Below are 25,979 nucleotides of genomic sequence, written 5' to 3'. Positions count from 1 at the left end.
TATAACAGTGAGTGTCTACAGTCATCCTCACCATAACTATTTACTTTAATACAAAATTTTAACTTATTTAAACATAAAGATATTAATTGAAATATTTGAACTCTTATTCTTTATTTACCAGAACACTGCTAAGTGTCAAGAATCTAAGAATAGCTGCCTAAAGGATAATGCTACATGACCTGCTGTATAGATATTTAAAAACTTGTTCAGCTCTTGTTTAGGATGCTGACTAAATATGATGAGCCGAAGGCAGCGAAAGGTTTCAAAAAGTCCTAAATTGTATTTAAAGAAAGCAAATAAAAAACAACCCACATCTTTTGTCCCTCTCAGAAAATAGGCTGATTAAATGAGATTTCAAAGACCTGATTAGCCAGTGTGGGTCAATTTTACTGTCCGACTTGTCACAATTACAGCACAGAAGCGCAGAGACAGAGATGGAAATTGGCTCTAAGGGCTTTATGAGTGTCTTTAAGAGTCTCCAGTGAGGTTCAGAAAGTCTGGCCCAAGCGACTGATATACCTCACCCAAAGAGAACGAATGAAGCAATAAAACCAAGAGATGTTAGTAGTTTTGTTCTTTTAGTTACTGTCTAATTATTTTTCATGCAGTCAGTTTGTGTTTTACTCACCCAGTGTCTTGCTTTTCAATTACATGTATCATAACAAACGGCACAAATAGTGCACTGCATGTAATTTGTCTTTCTCGTACTTTTCCCTCCTTCACTCTCAATTTAAGGGAAACGATCCGTTTAGATAAATGCAGAAGTCAAGGATAACAAAATAGAATAGGAAGTAGTAGGCTGCGGCTGGAGATTAGAAAAAAGAGGTGATAATCGCAACACAGTCCAACATTTTTACATTGTTATGTTTAACAAGACGAAGGAACAAAGGAAAAGATAGAAATCTGAGTAAGGAACCCAGAGCGAGAGCAGTGAGACACAGAGAGGAGCTGCTGGAGGATCTGACGTTTCAATCAAACAATAATAAATCATACTAGTCTCATAATAAATCACAGACTGGAGTGTTTATACTGTCCTGCCTCGCCTGTCTAAACTGTCTGTGGTTAGTCATAACACGCTCACTTTCACCACTGACCTTCTTCTCATCCTCACAGTGACACACCTGGAGAAAGTTTTATATCAAAGCAGGAGGAGCTGGGGATTACACTGACAACCACAAGTTTCTTACACTTTCGTGATCATGCTTTGACTTTAATACATTTTAACATGCTTTATAGTCTTCTAATGACATGAAAGAAAACCGTGAGAGACTGACAAAAGCTCATCCATGAAAATACCAAATCTTATGCAGTCCTAGACGGTGAAATCACAACTTGCCTACAAGATGGGAAGATGTTTAACAAACCCTGTTACTTAAGTTGGGATCATTCAAAATGAGTTCAATGTATAATATGTAACACTTATGTTTTGAAATGTCTGATTGTCTGCAGCGATGGAGGGCACATTTTCTCTTGAAATGATGATGTGATTACATCATCTTTTCAAAGAATGTTTAAAACCAGAAAAAGCCTCAATGTTTCGGCCTCAAAGTTTTAACTAATAATATTTTAAACCTATATGCAGGTTTAAAAACTCATGTATGCATATTCGATACACCTGATGTTACTGGGTATAGTAATAATAATAATATTTCACAGTTCTTCAGCCAGGATGGAGTGCAAAAGTTGAATACATCCCTGAAGACAGGTATGCTTTAATCCTGTTCTTACCATATCTCTCCACAACAAGTTTCAACTGGCAACAGTTACCCACTTCTTGCAAACACTTGCCAACCGTTTGGGGAACACAGATTTTTCCCTAGCGATAGTGGTCGCCAGGGGGTCTAGGCTTGTGTTACTGGAGCTTTAGAGATTGATTCCAGAGTGACTGCTAGCAACCTGTTGCAATCAGCTGGGGATTACTCACTGTTCCCTAGTGTGACGAGACCCTCTCACTGCCTCAAAGAAGTCCTGACCTGCAATTATAGATAGTCTTCCAAACTACACAAGCAGGCCCAGATAAACTTCTCTGTCTCATCATTTCTTTTAGTACACCTCCATCTTTGTCACCCACTTTGAGCCAGTTTATGGCACTAGCAACCAGTGGTTGCTAGACAGTTGCTCACTAGTGTCTAGTTCTTTGCTCTTAGGGATTAATAAAAAACCCTTTGCTAAACTTTCCCTGCTTGAGAGTGCTTCCAAACACTACAAGTGCCAGTTTCCAACACAGCTTCTTTTATTTTTTACATTTTTCTTTCTGTCTTTAAGACCCGCCAGAGCTAATAATGATAGCATCTAAAAGAAGTAATCACTGTGGGTGATCTGACACAAGCCCCACAGGGGAAGATATACATGTGTTTTGATAGGCTGAGAGGTACTTCTCTTGACTGCAAAATACATCTTGTGAATGTAAAAAAAAAAGTTAAAAAAAATCTGGAATTCCCCCTTAATATTCCTAACAATTGTTTTCAATACCTTCCTGGTGTCATTATCGTAGAATTTGTGTGTTGCATTTTGCACTCGTTCCTTATTTGTCTTCTAAATCCTTGGGAATAGACTTCATTTTCCAATATAGAGCTTTTAACATCTGCAGGAAGCTCCTGAGGATGTTTTACCAGTCGGTGGTTGCTGGAGTACTTTTCTATGCTGTGGTGTGCTGGGGGAGCAGCACAGCAAAGAAGGACTCATCCAGGCTGGAGAAACTGATCAGGAGGGCTAGCTCTGTGGTCGGCATGAAGCTGGACACTCTGGTGACAGTGGCAGAGAAAAGGACATTAAAGAAACTGATGGACATTATGGACAATGCCAGGCATCCTCTGCACACGGCCATAAACAATCAGAAGAGTCTGTTCAGTGACAGGTTGCTTCTCCCAAAGACAAGAACTAACAGACTTAAAAACTCCTTTGTCCCACACGCCATCAGACTGTTTAACTCCTCTCTGGAGGGGAGAGGGAGGGGAAACAGGAGGACAAAGGAGGGGGGAACAACTAAGCTGTAGTGCCTCTTCACCTCACTGTGCAATACCTTTTGTGCAATACTTTTTGTAAATAGTCAACAGTGCAATAGACTCAATACTTGAAATGTGCAATTCACTTGTATTTTTATTTTTTATTCCTATTTATTCTATTTATCCCCTTTGTATATTTATTTATATTGTCTCTGTATTTATATATATGTGTGTGTGTGTGTGTGTATATATATATATATATATAATATTCTGTAACTCTGTAACTTCTGTCGGTGCTGTGCTTTTTTGGAAATCGAATTTCCCAGAGGAACCCACCCGAGGGATTAATAAAGTTCTATCTAATCTAATCTAATCTAATCTAATCTAATCTAATCTAATCTAAAGTTTCATCTTATCTCAACATAAGAGAGTCATATATCAGCAGGGCATGCCAGCGTGGCTTTGACCCAAAGAGTGATCTATCTTTCGTCCCAGATGTCTTCCATTCCGGAGAGATTTCAAATTCTACTGTTTTTCAGTGGCTAAACAGAAGTGCTCTGCTACAGCAGATCATCCTGCTCAGTCTCAATAACAATCACACAGCTGATAACAGTATCCGCTACTTAGCGGAATTAACAGAATTCAACAGTACATCATCGCTACATCACACTCAAACTGATTATGTGTTACGGGAATGGTATGATATTCTGAGTTGTTGGTTATTTCTCATACCAGACATTCAACACTTAAGGGAACAAGAATCTGGCTTCCCCAAAATATCAAACTACACAGTACTTCAGTATGTACACTTTCTCTTCTTCTTTTCTTCCAGTAAAATGTCCGAGGATAATGTGCAGCTTGGACTGCGGCTTCACCACACTATGCATCATCATCATCTTGCACCTTTCACTCTTTTTTAACTCTGTTTCTTTTATTTTTCTTTTACTTTTTTAACTCAAGCTCACACATCCAGCCCACACTGTACTGATGACAGCTGCTCTGAGGGAGGTAAAGATGATAGAGCTGAGCGAATGACAGAAGAGCAGAGGAGAGGTGAGATTCAACTTGGAAAACGTATCATTATCCTACAACTGTAGCAAAACAAACTTGACCATTTACCCGTGTCCACTGTGTTTCATGTATCAATGGGTCAGAATAGAAAAAAATATCAAAGATCACCAGTGACGAGAACCCCATAGTGTGACATGACCCACAGGGCTAGTGGGGCAATGGAAAACACATCTGATTACAGATCAAAATATTTTAGGTTCAACTCCTGGCTAGCTCAATACTGTAGTTTTACAGAAGGGGGAAATAATAAAAGACATATCACAAACATAGGTTAAGAAGAAAGGTCATGATTAGGAAGCTGCAGTATGGCTTTATTTTGAGAAAGCATATAGTAGGGTGACAAGAGAGGAACTGTGGTACTGTTTGAGGAAGTACGACAGAGATGTATGTGATGGTGGTGCAGGACAGTAGCGAGATGTGCGATAGGAGTGACATTTGGGTTCAAGGTAGGGGTGGGATTACATCAGGGATTAGCTCTGAGCTGGTTTTTGCTAGTTGACAGGTGAGGTCAGGTAGGAGTCACTGTGGACCATGATGTTTGAAGATGACATTGTGATCTTCAGTGAGAGTAAGGATCAAGTGGAAGAGAGCCTGGAGAGGTGGAGGTGGAAAAAAGAAGAATGAAAATCAATGGAAATAAGACAGAATACATATGTGTGAATTAGACTGAGACGGGTGGAAAGGGTAACAATCAAAGAGTGGAGACAGTGAAGGTATATGAGTTTGAATTCCCTGGGTCACCATCCAAAGTAACAGAGACTACACGAAGAAGAGCGTGCAGTTGAGGTGAGTGTTGGGGGGAGCAAGACAGTACCGTCACCTGTTTGGCCTAACAAAGCTGAAGATGTTAAGGTTTTACAAGAGAGTCACCAGAATGGGAAAGATTAGATCTGAGTACATCAGAGGGACAGATGACGGACAGCTCAGGCTGAGTAGTAGTAAGGCTGAGATGGTTCAGTCATGTGCACAGGAGGGATATATTGGACAAAGAGATGTTGAATATGGAGAGGAAGAGAGGACATGCAGAGGGTTGGTGTGACAGGATGCTAGGGATGCAGTGAAATGGAGGCACATGACCCATTGTGGTGGCCCCTGAAGTTGAAAGAATAATAATAATAATAAGAAGATAGTATGTGATATGCTAAAAAAAATTGCTTACCATAACACTTTAACTACAAACACTGAATAATCAAATATATCTATGCAATATATATATATATATATATATATATATATATTTCAAATACGTACTTCTAGTAAAACTATTACTTATTATTAATAATAATAATTTCTGTCCTGACAGTTAATCTGTCCTTGAAAACAGACTGCTTAGCTACATCCACTCGTGCTATGCTAGCTCAAGTTAACTGTTATCTGGCTGTGACAACTGATGTGCCGGTCGAATGAATATAAGATAAAACAACACTTAAATTATACTATATAAGCAAAATTGTGGAAAAAAAAGCAGGAACAGCTCATCCAAGGAAACCCATGCCACGAGTCTCCTAGTGCACAGTTTTTCGAACAACCCATTCATTCCCAACTGCATGGCAAGGAGCCGTGGTAATGGGACTGTGGCCCAATACTCGTGTCCATATTGTGTGTCTATAGAAAGACATACTTTATAAAATGCTGTAAACACCATACTGGCGCAAGGACACAAGACAAGGAGCAACTCAACATTTTTAACCTGTTTCAAATCTCCAGATGCTTTTGTCTCCACAGGGTGGGCCATTTATATGCATACACCGTAATAACATGGGAATGGTTGGTGATATTAAAGTCCTGTTTGTGGCACATTAGTATATGTGAGAGGGCAAACTCCTCAAGATGGGTGGTGACCATGGTGGCCATTTAGAAGTCGGCCATCTTGGATACAACTTTTGTTTTTTTAATAGGAAGAGGGCCATGTGACACATCAAACTTATTCGTAATGTCATAAGAAAAACAATGGTGTGCTTGGTTTCAACGTAACTTTATTCTTTCTACAGAAGTATTTAAAGCTTTACTGATGGACAAAAATACTGGGTAAGGGAAAATCCAAATGACCAAAAAATATGCACGAAATATTAATTGTTAGGATGTTTTTTTTTTTTGTTTTTTTGTTTTCAATTTTAGAAAAACAAAAGACGGTGGCACATTTAAAGAAATGACTGGTGGAGAAAGTAATTAGGCAAAGTAAGAAAAGAATGGACTGTATTCTAAATAACACCAATTCAATTCAAGTCAGTTTGATTTTTATGGCACCAATTCACAACAACAAACAGTTTAAAGTGTTTAAAATATAAAGCATGTCATTAAAAGCAGGCCAAAGCAAAGAAATACAAATGTTAGAATCTGTTGTAAAGCAATTCTGCTTTCCATTGGATTCATATCCTACTACTCTGCCAACATTTTCCATATGTGCCATCACACATGGACAAAGACATTTTAAAAAGGCAGAGGACACTTAAATGTAACTTTGAAAAACAGTTTCCTTAAAGGCCGTCATCTCACTGAAATAAAAATGAGATTCGACAGGATTTCTCCAGTAATTTCAGCTTCTAGTATCCTGCCGGCCTTAATCTGATTGTCCGAGTCTGTTTTCCATCGGAGACAGATTTAAGACAGGACATCAGATTGGAGTTAACACTGTTTGCCTTTCTGTTTCCTACACACCGACGTGCAGAAATCCATGGAAACACGTGACAGCTAAAACTAGTATGCCATAAGCCGAGATATCAGGAAAGCGTGTTTCATTTTTCTTATTTCATATAACAGACACGCACAGATGATGCACACGCAGAAGGTTTCTCGACACGTTCAGAAGGTGTGACTGCCTGTGCTTGCATGTATTTTGTATGAATTCATTTGTCACACGTGTGCATGAGTGCACACGCACTCTCACTGTTTCTCTTCAGCAGTGAAGTACTTGTATTAGAGTTAAACAGTGCAGACACAAGCAGGTCTCCTCCATCTTTCTCCCAGCTCGCGGAAGCTGAGAGCACAAACACAGCCGTCAACTAAATCAGCACCATAACATCAACAGATGTCCTGGTGTGAAAAGCCTTCTGGACTTTTAGTGTTATTATATATTATAATTACATTGAAGATCCAATCTGTAAAAAAGACAAATATGAAACTGTCCACTGTCCGTGCTATTTAACCACTAAGAACCAAGATTTAGCCAGATTTGGGCATTTTAGCTGCTCTTTGAAGGGTGCTTTTTGCTCCACTTTTCTATAATTTAATACTTACAAAGTTCACCATGTTAGATTGGTGCTAGTTTGCCTAAACAAAACCCAGACAAATTCTCCAGCAACAGGAAGATGGTTTGGTCCCCTGGGGGCCTCTATTGCCTGACTCCGTCTCAGATTACATGAAGAAGACAGTGAGAGAAATTCTCCAAGATGCTTGAAGTAACCTGCCTGCCAAGTATCTTAAGAACTGTCCAAGTGCAAAATGCTATAGTCAAAGCAACTTTAGCGCATCAAGACAGTCACAGAAATGGAGTCTATCTGCTCTCATTTTACCACTGAATTAGCTGAAGTTGGTAATTAAATTCAACCTGCAAAGATTTGGCCTTCTATAGAAATTTACATGAACTAATATATTCACAGTATAGCCAGAATATATTCAGAGTATAGCCAGGTGAAATCATAGATTTGAAATAGAAATTCCTCCAAAAATAGTGATGTCCTTTTGCAGGACAGCAAAAGGATTGACAAAAGGCTTTGCATAAATTGGAAGCCAATTATTTGCAAGCCTTCGTCAATCTGTCTGAGAGTGACTGCAGTCAGACTGCAATTTCTTTGGGCTCAAAACCGATCACTGAAACTAATTGTGATCATTAAAAGGAAAAAAAAAAAATCAATGAGTGGTTGTCATCCTACTTTTAGCCTATTGTGATGGAGACATTAAGGACAACTTGTAATTTACTAACACCAGCAGGTGAGTCACAGTAAATATTGATTTGACTCTAGTTTTTTCTATTTACTACACTTTATGATGAATAAAAACTACAAATAAAAAACTTTTAGTGGTAAATTCTATTTCAGTGACTACCAAGAGAAAAAACACAATGGCTGATCTTCATATTGCTGTTGCTACATTCTGTTATTGCTGTCCATACAAGTTTATCTCCTCATCATTCTCCCCAGCTGCTGCTGTGCACGTGCTGCATTAAATGGCATGATTAAACGTTAAAGAAGTTTCTGCAGAAAAACACAGCACAAGTGCAAGTGTGGGTCAAAGTCTGAATGTTCTCTTTCAAAATTTCCCAAACGGTTCCATGAAAAGCATCTGACACATCTCAGGATCAGAAAACAAGGGATTAAAAGAAGGGATGATTATTAAATTCATTTTATCACAAATGTGAGCCTAGGATAGCAACTAGCTGCACACAGTATGTGATAAAATGATATATGATCCAATAAGAAATACCTTATTTATCCCCAAAGTTGGGAAATGCTACAGTACTCAAAATGTGAAAAAGAACTGTGATTAAATAAATATCACAGTGCAAAACAATCACTCAATAAATCAAAATGTAAATGTGATTTACTCAGGAGCTTAAATCCACAGTGGATACATGGATTGTGGTATGTGGAATTGTGTTTTATCCTTGTGGTGGTAAAGCTGAAACAGATGTTAGAGAAAGTCTTCAGCTGCTTGTCCAGCAAGTGGTGCAAAGGTTGACCAAGATCCATTTTTGTCCATGCTCATTCAGCCACAGTCCTTTGGATGATCTCTGTGTCAGCTGATGCAGGAATCCAAACAGTGTGATGAATAAAACTGGATTCAAACAGCAACAGAAATGTCCATTTCCCTCAGTGAGTAATACCTTGCCAGCTAGCAATATTCGGGCCATGAAAATCTTCCCCACAGTTACATGTCTGCAGCTACAACCCTTTTCTATCACAATTAGTGCGATTTCTCCACTTTTCTTCTTACTGCTCAGATTAAAGTCCTTGGCTGGCACTCCCTCTCTCCCTCCACAGCTCCATGAAGCAATGTCAAACTACACTCACTATGTTCCCCCTCTTCTACAGATTTGCGATGCAGTCCTGTTTTACCTTCATAAAACTGCAGGAGTTATGTGGCTCAACATAATGCAACAAAATAAAGTTTGGCAGCTCACAATAGGCCACAGGATTATCTTCGTCCAGGTGCACGAGTATAACACTCCAAATGAGACTTAGTGGCAATAAATTTCTCTTGTGAAGGGCACTGAGGTAATTGTCCAAAATGTTCAAAATGTCCCTGACATTCATCAGGGACTGATGGGAGTGTCTCTTCTGTGTCATGTAGGACCATAACTGTGTTTCTTAATTGCAACTGATCACTCCGAGGAGGTCAACAAAGGGACAATTCCAGTTTTCCACTTTTCAAGATGATGAACATCTTTAATCTGCTGGTCTTCTTCTTCTTCTTCTTAACAGCTGCTAGTTAATTAAAAACATTAAAAATTATCTTTTTGGTGTGTCAAATAGATGGAGTAATGAACTAATAAAAGTCCAGTGTGTCGTCCTCGTCTCAGTTTTTTTCAGGCAAAGACTAAGGAAAACAAACAATCTTTCAGTCAGATGACACAGAAAGGTTTAGGTGTAGGTCTTTTCGCGGGAAATGACAAATTAAAGTTCATTCTTGCCCAAGGCCTTCATTTATTTTTGAATCAGTGAGGACAAAAACAGAACATCAGTGACGTAGTAGCGCATCCGGCTTAGGTATTTATTACAATCCACAAGTTATTGCCCTGAAAAATGACAAATGTGACCTTAATGTTAACCTGAAACAGGTTCTTGTTTATTGTGAACAATCAAAGCCTTGATCGCTGAGCAAAAAAAACATACACTCTCTCACTCAGATCCACTTACACCCCTTCACTCACTGAAATTACTTCCCTTCACATTAACCTTAAGGGACGTCTGCCATCAGTCTTACATGATCAAATATGTCTTAGGCCACTGGTTATAGATAGACTGGTACAAATGTGACTTGTGCCTGCCTGTGTGTTTACCTCAGTGCCATGGATGTCCCATTGACTGATGCAGCTGAGCATGCTCTGTGGGTTGGTCCATAGGAGCAGCTCCCCTGCCGTGCGTACCGCTCATCCCCGCAGCAGAGAATGACCAGAAACGCCCTCCGAAAAGCCCGGTTTAGGAAGGCGTACAGGAAAGGGTTTAGCCCTGAGTTAATGTACCCAAGCCACAACCAGGCTGTCCACAGCTGCCAGGGTACTGAGTAGTGGATGAAAGGGTCCACTATGTTGGTGATAAAGAATGGAGCCCAGCACAGGCAGAAACAACCCATTATAACCGCCAACGTCTTTGCTGCCTTGGTCTCAATGCGCATGCGGCTGTGACCTACAGGAGCCTGCTCTGAGGAGGAGGAACCTGTTGGTGTCCTAAGGCGGTAATGCTCCAAAGGATCTGAGGAAGTGGATGTCCTCACGGTAATGACTGGAATTGTGCCGGTGACTGGAGCAGAGCCGGCACGTTGAAGTGTCTCTATCTGCCGCACGTGGGTCATGGCAGTAACATAGATACGCTGGTAGGCTAGGACCATGAGGCCCAGCGGCACGTAGAAGGCCACTGCAGAGCAGATCAGGGCGTACGGCCGGTTAACTAGAAACACACAACTTGTGTCGTTCGAGCCTCCCGCCAAGGCTCGCCGCTCTTCAATCTGCAAAGAGAGAAGACACAGGAAGAAAAAACAAGTGAAATATGGGGCTCCCAGGAGGGGATTAGTTTAACTTAACAAAAAACAAAAACATTAAAAAAAAAACTGGAACTATGGAAAGACTTAGGCCAGCTGTTTCCCTCTGCTTCCTGCCTTTTAGTTAAGGCGGGCTAAAGAAAGAGGTAAATGCTACATATTGTAATAATAAAGTACTTTGGAATATCCTTTGTCTGGCCAGTTGCCCATATCTTTGTCCTCTATATAAACCATGAGTAGGTCAAAGTAAATTAAAAATGTGCAGGCGGAGAATTGCCTTGAGCTGAAAGATTAATTTTATCTCATCCCTCTATGTAGCATTTGGGTGCAGTAAGGTAATGCTGCACCCTGGGACACTAGAATAAAACCAAACTATCGTCAAAGCAGAACAAAAAGTAATGCGTGACTCATCTTGAATTGAAAATGCACTCTTAATGGACTTTTAGTGTTTAAAGTGCCAAAATAATGCATTTGAAAAGCTAAATAGCAATGTCTCTATCCAAAAAAGACAACCTTGCTACAATTGCAGTTGTGAGCTGTTTAATGTAGGAATAATTATTCTTTCTACTGTCTACATCCAAGAGTTAGCAGAAACTCAGCTGAGGGGAGATTTCAGTAATGATGGAAGAAGCACGAGCCTCTTGTCACACGTTTCTGATTTGATAGTTTGGTGAAAAATGAAAACAATAATCGTTCCTACCTGTAAATGAAACTACACACAATAAGGTTTGTATACTTTTTGAGCAACTGGGTGTTAATTGGAAAAAGATTTAGGTTTAATCAAAGCTTCACACTTACATAATTATCAAAAGAAAGTAAAGAAAGGAAGTCCATCACATCGATTTCCTCCCTAATTATTGAATGTGACGTTCATCTTTGTGTTACATTTACTAGGTAACCAAAAAGTTCTTTAAGCTGACAACAGCCACATGGTAAACATGTATTCACAAAGCCTACTGAATAAACTGTAAGTAACCGTGTCACAGACAGCCAACTGTGCCGCTGTTGTTGTCCATTCTCCATATGGAGGTGGGTGCTTACTCCCACAGCACAGTGTCACTTAGTCGCGATAAGAGCCAGAATAATCTAGCTTTTTTCAAAGGATGAGATGTCAGAGTCTTGAAGTTGAATCTTGACTTTGCGGAGATGTGAAATTTTTATTTTAATACTTTAAAAAATTAGCCTTTTTGATATTATTCCTCCAGCCTTGTGATTGCAACAAGTCCAAGTACATGCAGAACAGGAGCCTCACACTTACAGCAAAAGTCCACGAAAGGTAACTTTCATCTGTGTAATTGTTTTGCTGTCTGTTGCCAACTGTGTTTTATTTTCAGCCGTATACATTTATTATACATTTCTTTGTACAATGCCTCAATATTATGCAGACCATCGGCAGATATATGCACTGAGAGATCCTCTATCCATTGCCTCTTAGCTTTGAGCAAAGGGTCGCATACCTGAGATATGTGAATCCTGGAATTAATTCTAAATTTTGGAAGTGTTTCCTTTGCCTGATTGTAATTTTTTTAGTAGCTGTTTGAGTGGACTACCTGTGGAATAGTTGAAAGGACGGCCCAACCGTTTAAACAGAGCACTACTCATTTGGACAAACCTCTAGAACTGTAATAATTTACAGATTTCTACTAGTTGATGTCAAATAAATTAATAATATAAGTACTTCCAGCTTTCTGCCACATTGCCCAGTTATCTGGTTTGTCTCTGCTCGGGAGTTGTTTATTATTCCATAGAAGTGCTTGAGGTATAAGCTCCGTGTAGCTTATGGCATAGACCACGGTGATAACCAGTCCCTAAGGTAAATTTCTATCTGAAATCAACTTGGCCAGCTCAATTTAATTAGATTTTATTCTACTGACAGAAAACTTTGCTGCAGACGGTATCTCCCAAATTGAGCATTTCAAGACAGAGATCAGTTTCAGATCACTATCCCTGAGCAGACACCTTTAAAACCAACCAGACAAATACTGTTTGGTTTAGCTTGTGCTTAGTGAGAAGAAATTTCAGTTTCAAACAATCCCTCTGAAACAGAACAGAAGCGTAATGAAAAACACATCGGCACACACACAGACAGCATTTAAAATAATCCTATGCAATTTTGTATACCGTGTATGACTTCTAGCCATTGAGACAGCCATTAAAAAGTAACATTGGCTTTGTACGCTGCCAGACAGAAAGATAAGAGAAAAGAGCTTTTCATTAAGTCTGGATGAATAAATTCATCTGTCCCTGCCTGCCTCTGGGAGTCCTGCTGCTCATTTCAAGGCAGCTCTGAAACAAGCTCATGCCAGAACATACCTAAACCAGAAGAAAATGCTTGTTGAAGTGCTGTCTTTGCTCGCAGCGAGAAAGCCTCCACAGGGACTGGAATTGTTTTGTGATCATTCTTTTACTGTGGCATTGTTTCAGGGATTGAAAATGTTATTAGAAACAAAGAATATTAGACTGGAGAGGTTAATGCCGCTTTTGCCCTCAAAGAAAGAACATACCTCTCTTTAGGCATTTGAGAGCGGTATGAGCTTTTCTTTGTGATACTTTGTTTAAACATACTGTCTGTTTGGTTTGATTCAGGGGTCGTAGTAAAGAAATGTAAGCATTAGAACTATGTAGCCACTTGTTTTGATCTCATTAGTGATGGTTTCTGATCTGAGCTAATGAGGACTTACAATATCCTCGATCCCGATGGCGTTCCAGCTTTGCATGATGGGTAGAAAGGAGATAAATGTGGGAATGAGCCAACAGCCACTGAGCATGACTGCCACTCTCATCGGGGTCATCTTGTGTCGATACACCAATGGCTGGCAGCAGATGGCATAATACCTGAAATAAGACACAGACACTAGCACACACATACTTTACACTAACATACAGATTTAAAAATGAATGGGGGGTTGTGCTTCAGAGGTATGGGGTATTGGGCCCATACTCTATTCTGGCTTATTTGATCCCTGTATGACGGTAGAGCAGCCATTGCTGTGAAATAAATCAGACTTTTTCCTACTTTTGTAGGAAACCTTACTGACTTTCTGTGATATTAAACTGTTTGGCTGCTCTTCATAGCTGATTCTGTTCACTTTTTCTGACAGAAATACTAGGTTCAACATGGTGGCATGACCAATGCTTGCTGCAGGATCTGCTTACACCAGTAAAGGCAATATAAGGCAACAGCTAGCTTTGCCTGTCAAAGTCGTATTTTTGTTTGTGACTCTCTAAGGGACATCAGAAGCCTTTGCTGAGATCTCATAGATTTTAGGAGGGCTACCTTCAGTTATCTCCCACCACCGACAGTCAGCGAATTTGCGGTAAAGAGGGTAAAGGGCATTGAGTTTTGGAGGGCTGACCTCCAGCGACAACACCACAGCTGTCATCAAGAAGGCACAGCAGCTTCTCTCCCTCCTCTGCAGAAGGAAGACAGCGGACCTCCTCACTTCAGCACTGACAGTCTCATACAGATGGGCCATCAAAAACATTATTACATACTGGATCACTTCTTGGTTTGCAAACAGCAGGTCTGAGGATAGCCATAAGCTGAAGAGGATTGTGAGAATAGTAGAAATGATTATTCTCTGTTTGAAATCTACAAACAGCACTGCATGGGCATGTCCTACCAAGAGGACTACCCGAGGGCCGACCTGGACACACACGAAAGATTAGGTCTCTGCCAGTTTGATAATGTTTTGTATTCTTCTCAAAGAGTGGGAGGCTCTGGATGAAGAGAGTATAGTCTGGGGTACCTGCTTAGAGGGCAGCCCCTACGACCCAAATAAGTGGTAGAAAAATACAGACGGATCATTTGTTAGGTGTGCAACGTAAGTAACTGACTGTCTTCAACATTAAATCAAACCCTATTTTAAAAAAATGTTTTCAGTGGGGAAACACATTGTGCCATCAATATATGCCTTTTTTACACAAACACAAACCTATCCAGTGCAATGCAGCAGAGGTGCAGGATGGATGCTGTGGTCAACAGGACGTCCAGAGATGTTCGCACCAGGCAGAAAATCTCTCCATAGCGCCACTGGCCAGTAGTCAGTTCGATGGCAGCAAAGGGCATCACAACCAGAGCAACCAGCAAGTCAGCAAACGCCAGCGAGACAATAAAGTAGTTTGTCTTTTTCTTTCTGGGAGAAGAAGACAACCATATAGAAGTTGGAGAAAAAAAAAGATCCAGAAAAAGTTTGATTTACTCTAAATGTTCTGTCTTTAAAAAGGGAAGCGGCTTAGTCGGCGCAACTCTGTAAAAATATGAAAGACAGGCATGTTTTTGAGTATAGTTTTATAAATAAATAGTATTAACTTCCATTCCTGCAGTAAAGTCTATCTTAAATAAAGGTCTTTAATAAGGTCTCAAAACTTTTGAGGCACAGATCCAAAAAAATTATTTTTGGGGAAGTTACCAAATGTCAAAACAAATTAATGCCCATCTTTCTGTCTACCTGACGGGGTTTGTCATGACAGGCTGAATGAAATTTGAGTGCTCTGACATTTGATGGGTTTGTTTAAATATTACTGCCAAAATGAGAACCATGTAGTTTGAGAAAAAACAGATCTTCAAATGCTGGTTTAATTTTAAAAGACGGAAAAAGAAATTCTGAAAGTCATTATCTCACTCAAAAAAACTTTGCTACATTATGTCAGGTTTATTGTATTTATTTTTAAGATTACTAGATTTTTATTTTGGCTTTTCTGGACGTTCTCAAAAAAGATTTTAGGGAGCATTTGCAGACAGAAGATTTAAACCTTCTTCTCTGCTGAAGTCACAAAAAACACAGCTGCTGCTGAGAAAGACAACAGTGCTCACCGCAAGTGTCGGTCCTTGCAGAGCGCCACCATGACCAACAGGTTGCCAAAAACTGTCATGATAATGATGAGCGAGAGAAAGATAGAGAGAGCGATGGTCTCCAGGGAGCTCAAGAATTCCTGCTGCTCCTGTTGGCCTGGCTGTTGTTCTTCAGAGTTTTTTATATCATCCAACAAACTGCAAGAGAAAAATAAAACAAGTAACCGACCAATAAATCAGTTATTAGTTGCATATGCTATAGTCTGGTTATTGAATGGGATATGCATGATGTAAGTTTTACAATGGGTATGGATAGATTTATCTTAGTTTATCTTTGCATGCAAATTTGATTATTTTATATTATGTTACTTGTATGTTGTCTCTCTGACATGTATCTGAATTTTATGGGTCAACTGATATTATATGTAGCTACCAAGACAATGCAGATGAAAATCAGCTAACAGCTTAAGCTGGGACGAGACATTTTTCCCCCAAATGTGATAAATGTTTCTTTTTGTGCATGTTCCCTCAGAAAATTAAAAAAAAAAAATCAATCAAATGGCTGTGGGGTGCTTTCATTTAGCACACTGTATAATTATAGTTGGGCTGACACCTGTAAGTGTGATCAGAAGGTTATAATCACTCATGGTTGTCATGACAATTCAGATAATCAGAACCAGAATCAAATTGTATTAATCACAGAGGCACTGTTTTTTTTCCAGTGTGTAAAGATGGTACAGCATGCATCTTTAATGACTTCAACAAATTTGAATTTATTTAGTACTTTCTTGAATCCACACAGGGTCAAAATTATACATACATACTCGCAATTAATCTTTTAATAAGTGATGTTGTAATGAGTGAAGTTTCTACATTGTTTTTTAACTTCATAAAGCCAAGGCCTATTAAATACTTCTCATTAGCAGTGTTGGGTAAGTTACTTTAAATTAGTAACTTAGTTACATTACTAGTTACTTCTATCAAAAGTAACTCAGTTACTTCAAGTTACTCGTTACTTTCAGAGTAACTAGTTACTAGGGAAAGTAACTTTGGTTTTACTCAGAATTCTCTTGTTAATGTGTTGCTTCCGTAACTGGATACCCAGCAAGATTGCCAGTCTTCTAGCTTGCTTACTTGCCACAAGTGCACTGTGCCACCTACCAATAGAAAGGAAAAAATAATGTGCACATTTCCACGAGAGAAATCCCACACCTGATTCTATCCTAGCCTGCTTTTTACATCCAACACAAAAACTGCAGTCGTGGTGCGTTCGATTGTACTCAGAACTCGGAAATTCTGCCTTCTGAATAGGAAGATGTAGGTAACACCAGACTGCAGATGAGCTGCATACAGAGCTGGACTGGGACAAAAAAATCCTCCCGGGCATTTTGGATAGGAAAAATTATAGGAAAAATCATAAAGCCTTTGAATGAAAATAAACACTGTTGTGACAGTGATGTACACTGTTCTGATGGTATATATGTATCAATCTATCAATTGTTTGTTGCAAGACTCAGAAAATTATTTTTTTTAAAAGTGAGACATTTTAAATGAGAATAAGAAAGTATTTCCTTGTGCCCCCCTTTCCCTTTTAATGCCCTACATGGACCCCTGGCAACACTTTACTAGATCCGCCCCTGCACAGTTACCAGCTGTCAGCTACTTAGAAAAGGATCCTGGTGTTATTTGTCTCTCAGAAACAGTTCATAACTTCCCTTCAACTCATTCATGTCACCTAAAAGGTAAACCTGTTTCTCCATCACCTGCTCAGCTCTCATGATCCAGTAAGGACATCTCCTGGTTTCATCTTCATGTTTCCCTCTCACCAGATAACCAAACCATATCATGACCAGCAGCTTTTACAGCTGTGGCTCCAGCAAACATCAGCTGATACTAGAAATTAATATTAAATAAATTCTAACAACAGCTGATCAAACGTGCTGCTGTTGTTTACCGCGACATCCGCTGGTTTCCTCTTTCTGGCGCAAAGTGGGCGATAAACAAACAAGAGAGAAAAGCCGATCAGCTGATCATTGATCAGTTTCATGATTGAAGTAGAAACAGGACAGGGAGGGTGAGAGGATGAGAGAAGAAGAGGCAGCTGTGCGGCGTAAACACAGAATAACTTCAGCTTTGTGCCTTTTTCATTGTAGCTGAAGTCCGGGACAAGCTGTTCCTTTTCACCTCAATAAGAAACGCGTAATATTTTCTCTGAATACCAGACGATTCAGTTTTTTACGAGACGGTTGGCAACTCTAATAATTAACCTTATGAATAAAATAAAGTTCAACATCAGTAACATAGCACCCACCCAGCTGTATAGAAACCCCGTCATGCTAGCTAGCACGCAGTACGAAAAAGTCAGCACAACGAAAATAAACTCCACCTAAACTTGGTTCATATCTGACCCAGATGGACTGCAGGTCATAACTTCTTACCTGAAGTTCAGTTCACCTGACACTCGGACCAGCGGCTGCTTCGGGTCTCTCCTCCTGCCTCCCTTTTCCTTCATCCACCTGCTGGCCTCCACCACTTGCTAATGTTATTGAATCTGTGGAAGCTCCGCGATAGCCGCCACACGAAGTAACGAATAACGAGCCTATCTAAATCCCAGTAACGAGTAACGCGTTCCCGGTTTTGGCATAATAACTAGTTACCGTGCTCGTTACCACAATAATAACGTAGTTACTGTAACGCGTTACTTAATAACGCGTTAGTCCCAACACTGCTCATTAGTGCAACAACTGGTAGTTTCTTTTTGGCAGCAGAAAAAGTGTTTGTTTGACAATGGAAAAGTCAGTGAAGATCTAAGAAGAAGAATTGTAGGTTTACACAAGTTAGGAAGGTCTCTTGGAGCCATCTTTAAACACGGTCTGGAAGAAGACCCAAACTGCCCCCCTCAAATGAAAGGAAATTGGTTAGGATGTTCAGGATCAACACAGGTACTACTTCACTAATGGACTGAGAGAGTGCCAACCAAGAAAGAAGCCCCTGCTCCAAAATGAACACCTTCAAGTTCGAAATGCATTCTTGGGAAAAGCTTTATGGTCAGACTAGAAAACAACTGAGCTTTTTGGCCACAGGTTTGGAGACGTAAAGGTAAAAACACTGTGCCAACTATCAAGCATGGTGGTGGTAGCATCATGCTCTGGAGATGTTTTACTACCAGTTGTACTGGTACACAAAGTGGATGCAGTAATGAAAAGGAAAGACTACCTTCAAACTCTAGACTTCACCACAACAACACTGGCTTGGGAATACATAAAGGAGGCTAACATTAAGCTTCTGGAACAGCTTTCCCAAAGCCCTAACCTCAACCCTACTGAAAATTAGTGCTAAAAACTCAGGTCCATGCCATAAAAACCAATTTAAAAACCAACTCTATTAATTCTGCCAGAAATAATGCTCAATCATCTGACCAGTGGATATTGAAGCATCTAGTTGCGGTGCAGCTTGCTAAGGAACATTTAACTAAATATTAGTGGAGGTGTATGTATATATTTGAACCTCTGTGTATACTTTTGATCCTCTTCGGATTAGAGAAAAATCCAAAACATATTCAAACTTGTGCATTCAATTCTTGTTCTTTAAAGTAATTAAAGTCGCATGCTATTCAGTAATTCTATCCTGGAAAAAGAACAATTGAAATAAACCACAAAAAGCCCCAAACTGTGAAATTCATGCTAAAGTTAGCAGGGACTTAACATACTTGGCTTATGATTGTTATGACTTACTGTTGAGGTGATGCTGTGGCCATCACTAGTCATCTGCATTGAGATTAGCAAAGGAGAGTCCTCATCACCCCATGCTACAGCCCTGTTGAAACACACACACACACACACACACACACACACACAACCATGATGTAATGTTACTGGCTCCTAAAGTAAGTCTGCATTTTTCTGAAAATAGTAGTTGACCTTCTTGAATCTGAACTGACTGGATTTCACATTCTTGTTTGTCCATCTTGTGGCACCCATTAAGGAGCCAAAAATGTGGTACTTGTACCTCAAATAAGTAATTAGATCACAGCTTGAAAACGTGCGATATTTATAGGGCAAACAGTCTGCAGCGGGCAGGCAGCAGCTGTTGCTGCCAGATTAAATCAGCATGTTAGTTTATCTTGGTAATGAAATAATAATATCATACATGAGTGAGTACCACAAGGGGAAATTCTCCTTTCTTACTTCCTTTTCATGAATGTCAAAAGTCGGATTCCATCTACTGATGGACTGCCGGGACTGGTAAAGATCAAAACCTTTGTTTCTCCCGTTGAAAGAAATGCTGTTTACGTTTGCTGCTCTTAATTATGCCAATGAAGAAAGCAATCCTAGTGAGACCACTTTAAAAGTCAAAGAATTATCAAGGTTTAGAGTTATCGAGCAGTTTTTTGAACATCTGAGTCAGAAATTGCTCTTCACTTGCTATTAGATAGTGAGTTAGCCATTTTCTCGTGTTTTGCATATGTATGGTTCTTACTCCTTTTCCTTATATAGCGCACTTAATGCAACCCAAAGGTCTGTAGCAGTAGTAGTGCAAATAAGTAGTAAATCTGCAGTGTACCATGAGGGCCGCACTATCCCTATCCGAGCACTGTATACAATCATGCTTGGCACTGGAAGAGAAATAACAGATGGACGAGAGAAAAGAGTGCATAAACAGCCATAAAAGTATTCATTTTGGGAAAAAAACGTCTGTTCACTTTAAACACTTTGATAAAAGGCTAAATGAATTGTGCTTTTAACACACCCTGAACTCTCTAAAGAAGAAGTAAGAAGGACTGAATGAGAGAATGATTTCAGAAAAAAAATCAGTGTAGTCATAGTTACATCTTTCATGTTACTGCATCTGTGATAGATTGGCAAACTCTCCAGTGTGTATGACAGATATGGGATGGGATAGACTCGCGCACAACCACAACCCTGAACCCCAGATAAGGTGAAGAGGATGGATAGATGGATGGATGGATAGATGCATGGATAGATGGATGCATGCATGCATGCATGCATGGATGCATGGATAGATGGATGGATGGATGGATAGATGCATAGATGGATGGATGCATGGATAGATGGATGCATGCATGGATGCATGGATAGATGCATGGATAGATGCATGGATGGATGGATGCATGGATGGCTACATGCATTCTGGACAACAAATATCAACTTTATGGCCATGGAAAAATTCTGGGGATGGCCAATTTATTTTTGGGCTCAGTGTCTGCAATCCCAACAAAACTCAGTATCAACTCCCTACTGCTGGTGAGAAATATACCACTTTTACATCAAAGAAAATTGTGATTTGCCTTAAAAAAAAACTAACAAGTTCTACAAGGTCTGGGGTCTGTATCCAGTGCTGTATCATTATTTTAGATTTTAGTTTCTTTCTCTGTCACATTTCTTTTTGTTTTCAGTCACTGTTTTGTGTTACTATTCAGAACTGCTTGGTTAAGTTTAGGAAATGATGCTTCTGCAACATGAAGCGCATGTTAGAGTTCCATTTTACGTTTGGCTAGGATACCAGAGTCACAAGCCCTGGGTTAAAAATATAGTAAAGAAAGAGGAGGAATCTCTGAGTCTCACAGCTGTTACTTAAAACTAATACACCATGGAGCATAGCTACAGCTAAATGTGATACATTAGACATTTTTTTCTTGTGACTGGATTCCCATTGAAATCTTTTTCATGTCAAACCAAAGAGGCAGACTTATCAGCTGATGTTAAGGTTAGGATTCATAAATATATTACACCAACTCAGGACAAAAGTACATACTATTTGTTTGTATAGTGTTTGCATACTATTTGACTGGAAATGACAAAAAAAACCTCTAAAAATACTTGAAGAATATGCTCTCACATGTGACATTAAGCATCTGTTCATGAGGAACAACCTTTCATTGGCACAGTTGCCGATGCCTTATCAGCTTTAAGCACCTATTTCAACATGTGCTTTTCTGCCGTTTTATGATCCCTGTCCAAGCTTATTGCACTTGAGGGTCAGTATCATTACCTGACAGACTGTGAAAGCCAACGCTCCTGTCAACAGTACTTACTTCCTGTGGACAGATTACAGTTTACTGCATGCGATATCTGTGTATTATCCAGCTTTAAGTTGAATTTGAACTCGTGTCTGTTCCTGTGTTGACTATAATAAGACACATAGTGTAGATTTTAAAATTAATATTAATTTATTTCATCTGATTCATAATGAGTCTTAATCCTGGCTTAAAAAGTAAGCAATGCTTTTCTCGCTCTGACCTGTCCAGACTTACGTATGTACTTGTACATAACATTTACTAGACATGAAAAATATAGTGGCGCTGAACAAGTGGGCTGAAACAAAACAGAGAAAGTTCAATCTGTCTTTTATCAAATGCTCCACTTCCTTAAAGCAATTAGAGAAATAACATGACCCAGGTAGAGTACACCACCTCCGCTGCATCCTGCTTAAGAGCATACAGTGCATACCATTTGTACTTACAAGAGCCGAGAAGTTTTAGGGTTTTTTTCAAACACATAAGGGACTCGTGAGGATAGATTATTAAAAACATAATGTTCCTGAATGGGTTGTTCACCATATTGGGCAGTATTCACAGGCATTTTTTTAAATCCACGATTCCACGATCACTGTGTCTTTATTAAAAAAAAAATACAGGCATTGATTTGAAGTACCTTGCTAGTATGGGGTTGGACCCCCTGTTGCCTTCAACATTGCCTTAATTCTTCATGACACAGGCGCTGGAAACATTCCTCAGATCTTTTGGTCCATATTAACATGACAGCATCACACAGTTGCTGCAGATTGTCTCTATCATGCATAGAATGCACCTCCCCTCCATCACATCCCAAAGGTGCTCTATTGCAGTGAGATCTTGTAACTGTAAAGCCCATCTGGACATGTTCAATAAAACAGTTTGAGATTAGTTGAGATTTCTGACATCAGAAGATAGGTAAATCTTCTGGGGGCTCATAAAGAGATAGACATGGTCAACAACTACAGCTACGCTTATTCATTTTAATCAGCTGAAAGTGTGCCCACTAAATATCCCCCACATCATAGCTTCACCGGCAGCCTGAACCATTGATACAAGGCAGGATGGATTCATGCTTTCATGGTGCTTGACGCTACCATCTGAGGGTGTCAGCAGAAATTGAGACTTGTCAAAACAGGAAGCCTTTTTTTTTCAATCTTCTGTTTGTCCATTTTGGCGTGCCTGCGTTAATTTTAGCCTCAGTTTCCCGTTCTTAGCTTACAAGAGCGGCACCCAGTAGGGCTGAACGATTATGGAAAATAATCTAATTGCGATTTTTTGCCCCAATATTGCGATTGCGATGCGATTATTTTTTTAAGGTATTTGTCTTCTGTATTATTAAACAAAGACAAGCAATACATCATATAGTATGGCCAATACTATATTACATTAATTTTAAACTGTTCTTTCCTGGAAGACAGACCTCTGTTATGATGACATGAGGTGATGCATGAATTGATGACTGACATTTTTATTTAACTTCTTCAATCACAACAGTATATTTGAACATACACAATAGTTTATTTTTAGCTTACAAACATCTGAGCATAAAGTGCTGGCAAGGAACCCTGGTGTAAACATTAAAATGAAAGTCAGTACAATGTGCAGATTGCAGAAATATACATAAACAAAATCAGTGGCTTTACCACACTCAGTTTTTCGACATCTGTGAACTACTAGACAGTCATTCAATTAAAAAATAATATTAAATAAATAAAACTAATAAATAAAAAATACACACATCTTACTGATCTCTGCAGTCAGTAACATTACACATAAAGTGCAAACATAATAGCAATTGTATAAACACACACACAAACACGCCTTTAAAATTTAAAGGCGTGAAATTGGACGGTCTAGTTCTGATTAGCGTCACCGCTGTCTCGGTGGAGTTTAATAAACTCGGCCGTCTGCTTCTTGCTATCTAAAATATAACCAGACACTGGTGTAAATTCTCGACTGTCTCATACTTCTGTTTAATAAGTTTTCTGTTTGACGTTTAGTCAGCTGTGTGAAAACCAAGGAGGAACCCACCCGGGGGATTAATAAAGTTTTATTTTATCTAATCTAATAACTTTAATCTCAGCCAAACCGATTTACTCACGAACAAACAAAACACTGAAAAAAGCCCAACAATAACATTTTTAGGTTGTCTAAGTGACTTATATATTACGTTTAACCCGAGCAGCGAAACTCCGCGGTGATCTGAAAATGATGTGCCGGGAGTTGTGCCGTTCTCGGCCGCATGAGTAACCCTCGAGCTCCCGGCTAGCTGTCGAGCTGGTGGGTAGCAGACGCCTCTGAAAACGTCGAAGCACTTTTGCAAATATGGGATATCTTGATAAACCGAGCAGATATTTGATGTTTACACAACTACTTTCTCGCCTGAAAATATGTTAAAAGTTTATTTTGTGACCCAGAAAGATTAGTATGAGTAATTTTAAAACTTAGTAGCGGCCGCCATTGCTGGAAACTGGAGTTTGGCTGGGCCGCGCTATGAATTCTGGGATATGGTAGTAATTTGGACAGCCTTCGGCGCGTCGCTGTGACGTAATCGGTCTACAAATGCGGCCTCAGGAGGATGCAGCCCATGAATTGTATAATATAATCGCAGTATAATCGCAGCCTTTGCGGTTAGAAAATTGCACTTGATCATGTCGCGATATTATCGCAAATGCGATATATCGTTCAGCCCTAGCACCCAGTGTGCTCTTCTGCTGCTTTGGGCAATTTGCTTCACAACTGATGTGTTGTGGGTTCAGAGACGTTTTTCTGCATACCTTGATTGCAACAAATTGTATTTTTGAGTTTGGGTCATGGTGCTGCAATGTGGTTGGCTGGTTAGATATGAGCAGTTGAACAGCTGTACCTAACAAAATGGCCAGTGTAAATCAAAACTGCGGCATTTCAGGCCATAAAGCATAAATAATGAAATAAAAGTCAACTTTAGAGGCCCTGTAAAGCGTAGCTTTTCAAGAGAAAATACCTATAACCCTGCTTCTTTGCTCACAATCACACACCTGGCCAATTCAACAGGCTCAAACAAGTATACTAACACCTTTAGCTGGCCCCCGGCTCATTAGACATCTGAGCACGTTCTAGCTAAGCCGATTGTCCGTAATCTGTAGCAATTACAACACAAAACCACTGATTACAAACACAGTAAAAATAGGTGAATGTGACGTTCCTGAAGGAATAATTCAGCTAAACAATGGTGCACAGATTGGATGGTGTTCAGCTTTACATTCAGCCCGTGTTCAATAGTCAGCTGAAATTTACTGATTATTGTTTGCATCTTAAATGGTGTTCACAGCAAACTAATCAGCATTTTTTCCTCTTTCAGCCACAAACACACTCATACGCTATCAACGCCACAACAACAAAACAAACACAACCCACCCTGCTAGTCGTTGCTCACTCAGTTACTCACATGTCGGAAATGAGAAAAATAGTTGCTTAATCTGGAATTTCCTACAAAGGGAGGAAAGGGAGAGGAGAGATGAGCCATATTTCTGACTGCAATTTTCTTGTATGATGTGAGTCCAGGGGGGTGTGTTTTCACAGCTCACCGTGTCCATTTCACATCTGACTGACAGCCAAACAGAACAGGATGAACTCTGGAAAGCAGAGAGCACGAAGGCACTAGATTGCTTTTATGTCTCCTTTTTATCTGCAGCATACTCAACAGTTGACAATGTTAACATTTATTTAATGTTAATATCACCGTCACTGCCATCATAGGCTCTGAGCCTAAATAAAAGGAATAAGGCAGGAAACCAGTGCGCCATGTCTCTTTATCTCAGTTGCTTTGGCTCAATAACAAAAAATGTGTCATTCCTACATTTGAGGAAATGTAATGCACGTGATTCTTTGTGGTCAACACAGGTGAAGCCAGGAGACTGAGCATTTTAAAATATGTTCAATTCATGGACACGAAGGAGCTGCAAGGGTCAACATTTGATGACCCCCAACAACTTATCAGTGGAAAAGGAAGAAGAGTGAGGATGTGTTAGAGAAAGACAGAATATAGAAATATAGAGTAGACCCGTTGGTTTACTCTGGTTCGGGCATCTGACCAGGATGCCTACTGGGCACCTTCTAGATCAGGTGTTCCAGGCATGTCAAACCAGGAGGACTTCCTGAGGCAAACCGAGGACACACTGGAGGGATTACACCTCTTGGCTGACTTGGGAACACCTTAAATTGTGCCCCAGACTTAGATAAGTAGTAGAAGATGGATGGCTAGATGGTGCACAAAAGAAAGAGCATTTCTCATTCTCATTTTTCCATTTGTTCTGGAGTAACTGGGCAACTGACTTGACTTAGTGCAGCTGTTTGTGATTTACAAGAGCAATGTTATGTGGATCTGCTGGACATCCTCCTAAATAGATAGACAAGTAACGATAAGAGCAGAATAAATGGATGTCTTTGAATGTCA

At 39.7% G+C, this 25,979-nt stretch overlaps 1 protein-coding gene across 2 annotated transcripts in view; it reads right to left on the bottom strand.

Moving 5' to 3' along the window:
* Positions 1 to 25,979, bottom strand: part of LOC309709879 (5-hydroxytryptamine receptor 4) — a 66,736-nt gene that overhangs the window by 28,230 nt on the left and 12,527 nt on the right. Inside the window, exons 2-7 of one of the 2 annotated variants that reach the window (XM_082538788.1) lie at positions 19,242 to 19,323; positions 15,529 to 15,705; positions 14,648 to 14,848; positions 13,394 to 13,547; positions 10,015 to 10,679; positions 9,600 to 9,750 (exon numbers count right to left, since the gene is read on the bottom strand). In XM_082538788.1, coding sequence (XP_082394914.1) covers positions 9,729 to 9,750; positions 10,015 to 10,679; positions 13,394 to 13,547; positions 14,648 to 14,848; positions 15,529 to 15,705; positions 19,242 to 19,264 — 1,242 coding nt within the window. In that variant the 5' untranslated portion in view covers positions 19,265 to 19,323 and the 3' untranslated portion in view covers positions 9,600 to 9,728. Of the gene's footprint in view, positions 1 to 9,599; positions 9,751 to 10,014; positions 10,680 to 13,393; positions 13,548 to 14,647; positions 14,849 to 15,528; positions 15,706 to 19,241; positions 19,324 to 25,979 lie in introns of those variants that run through there. The other variant, XM_082538787.1, reaches the window with a different exon arrangement.

This window comes from Aulonocara stuartgranti (assembly GCF_965226115.1).
Source record: "Aulonocara stuartgranti genome assembly, chromosome: 7".
Lineage (NCBI taxonomy): Eukaryota > Metazoa > Chordata > Actinopteri > Cichliformes > Cichlidae > Aulonocara > Aulonocara stuartgranti.
Note: the sequence above shows the minus strand (reverse complement) of the source record. Positions and strands in the feature narration are given on the sequence as shown.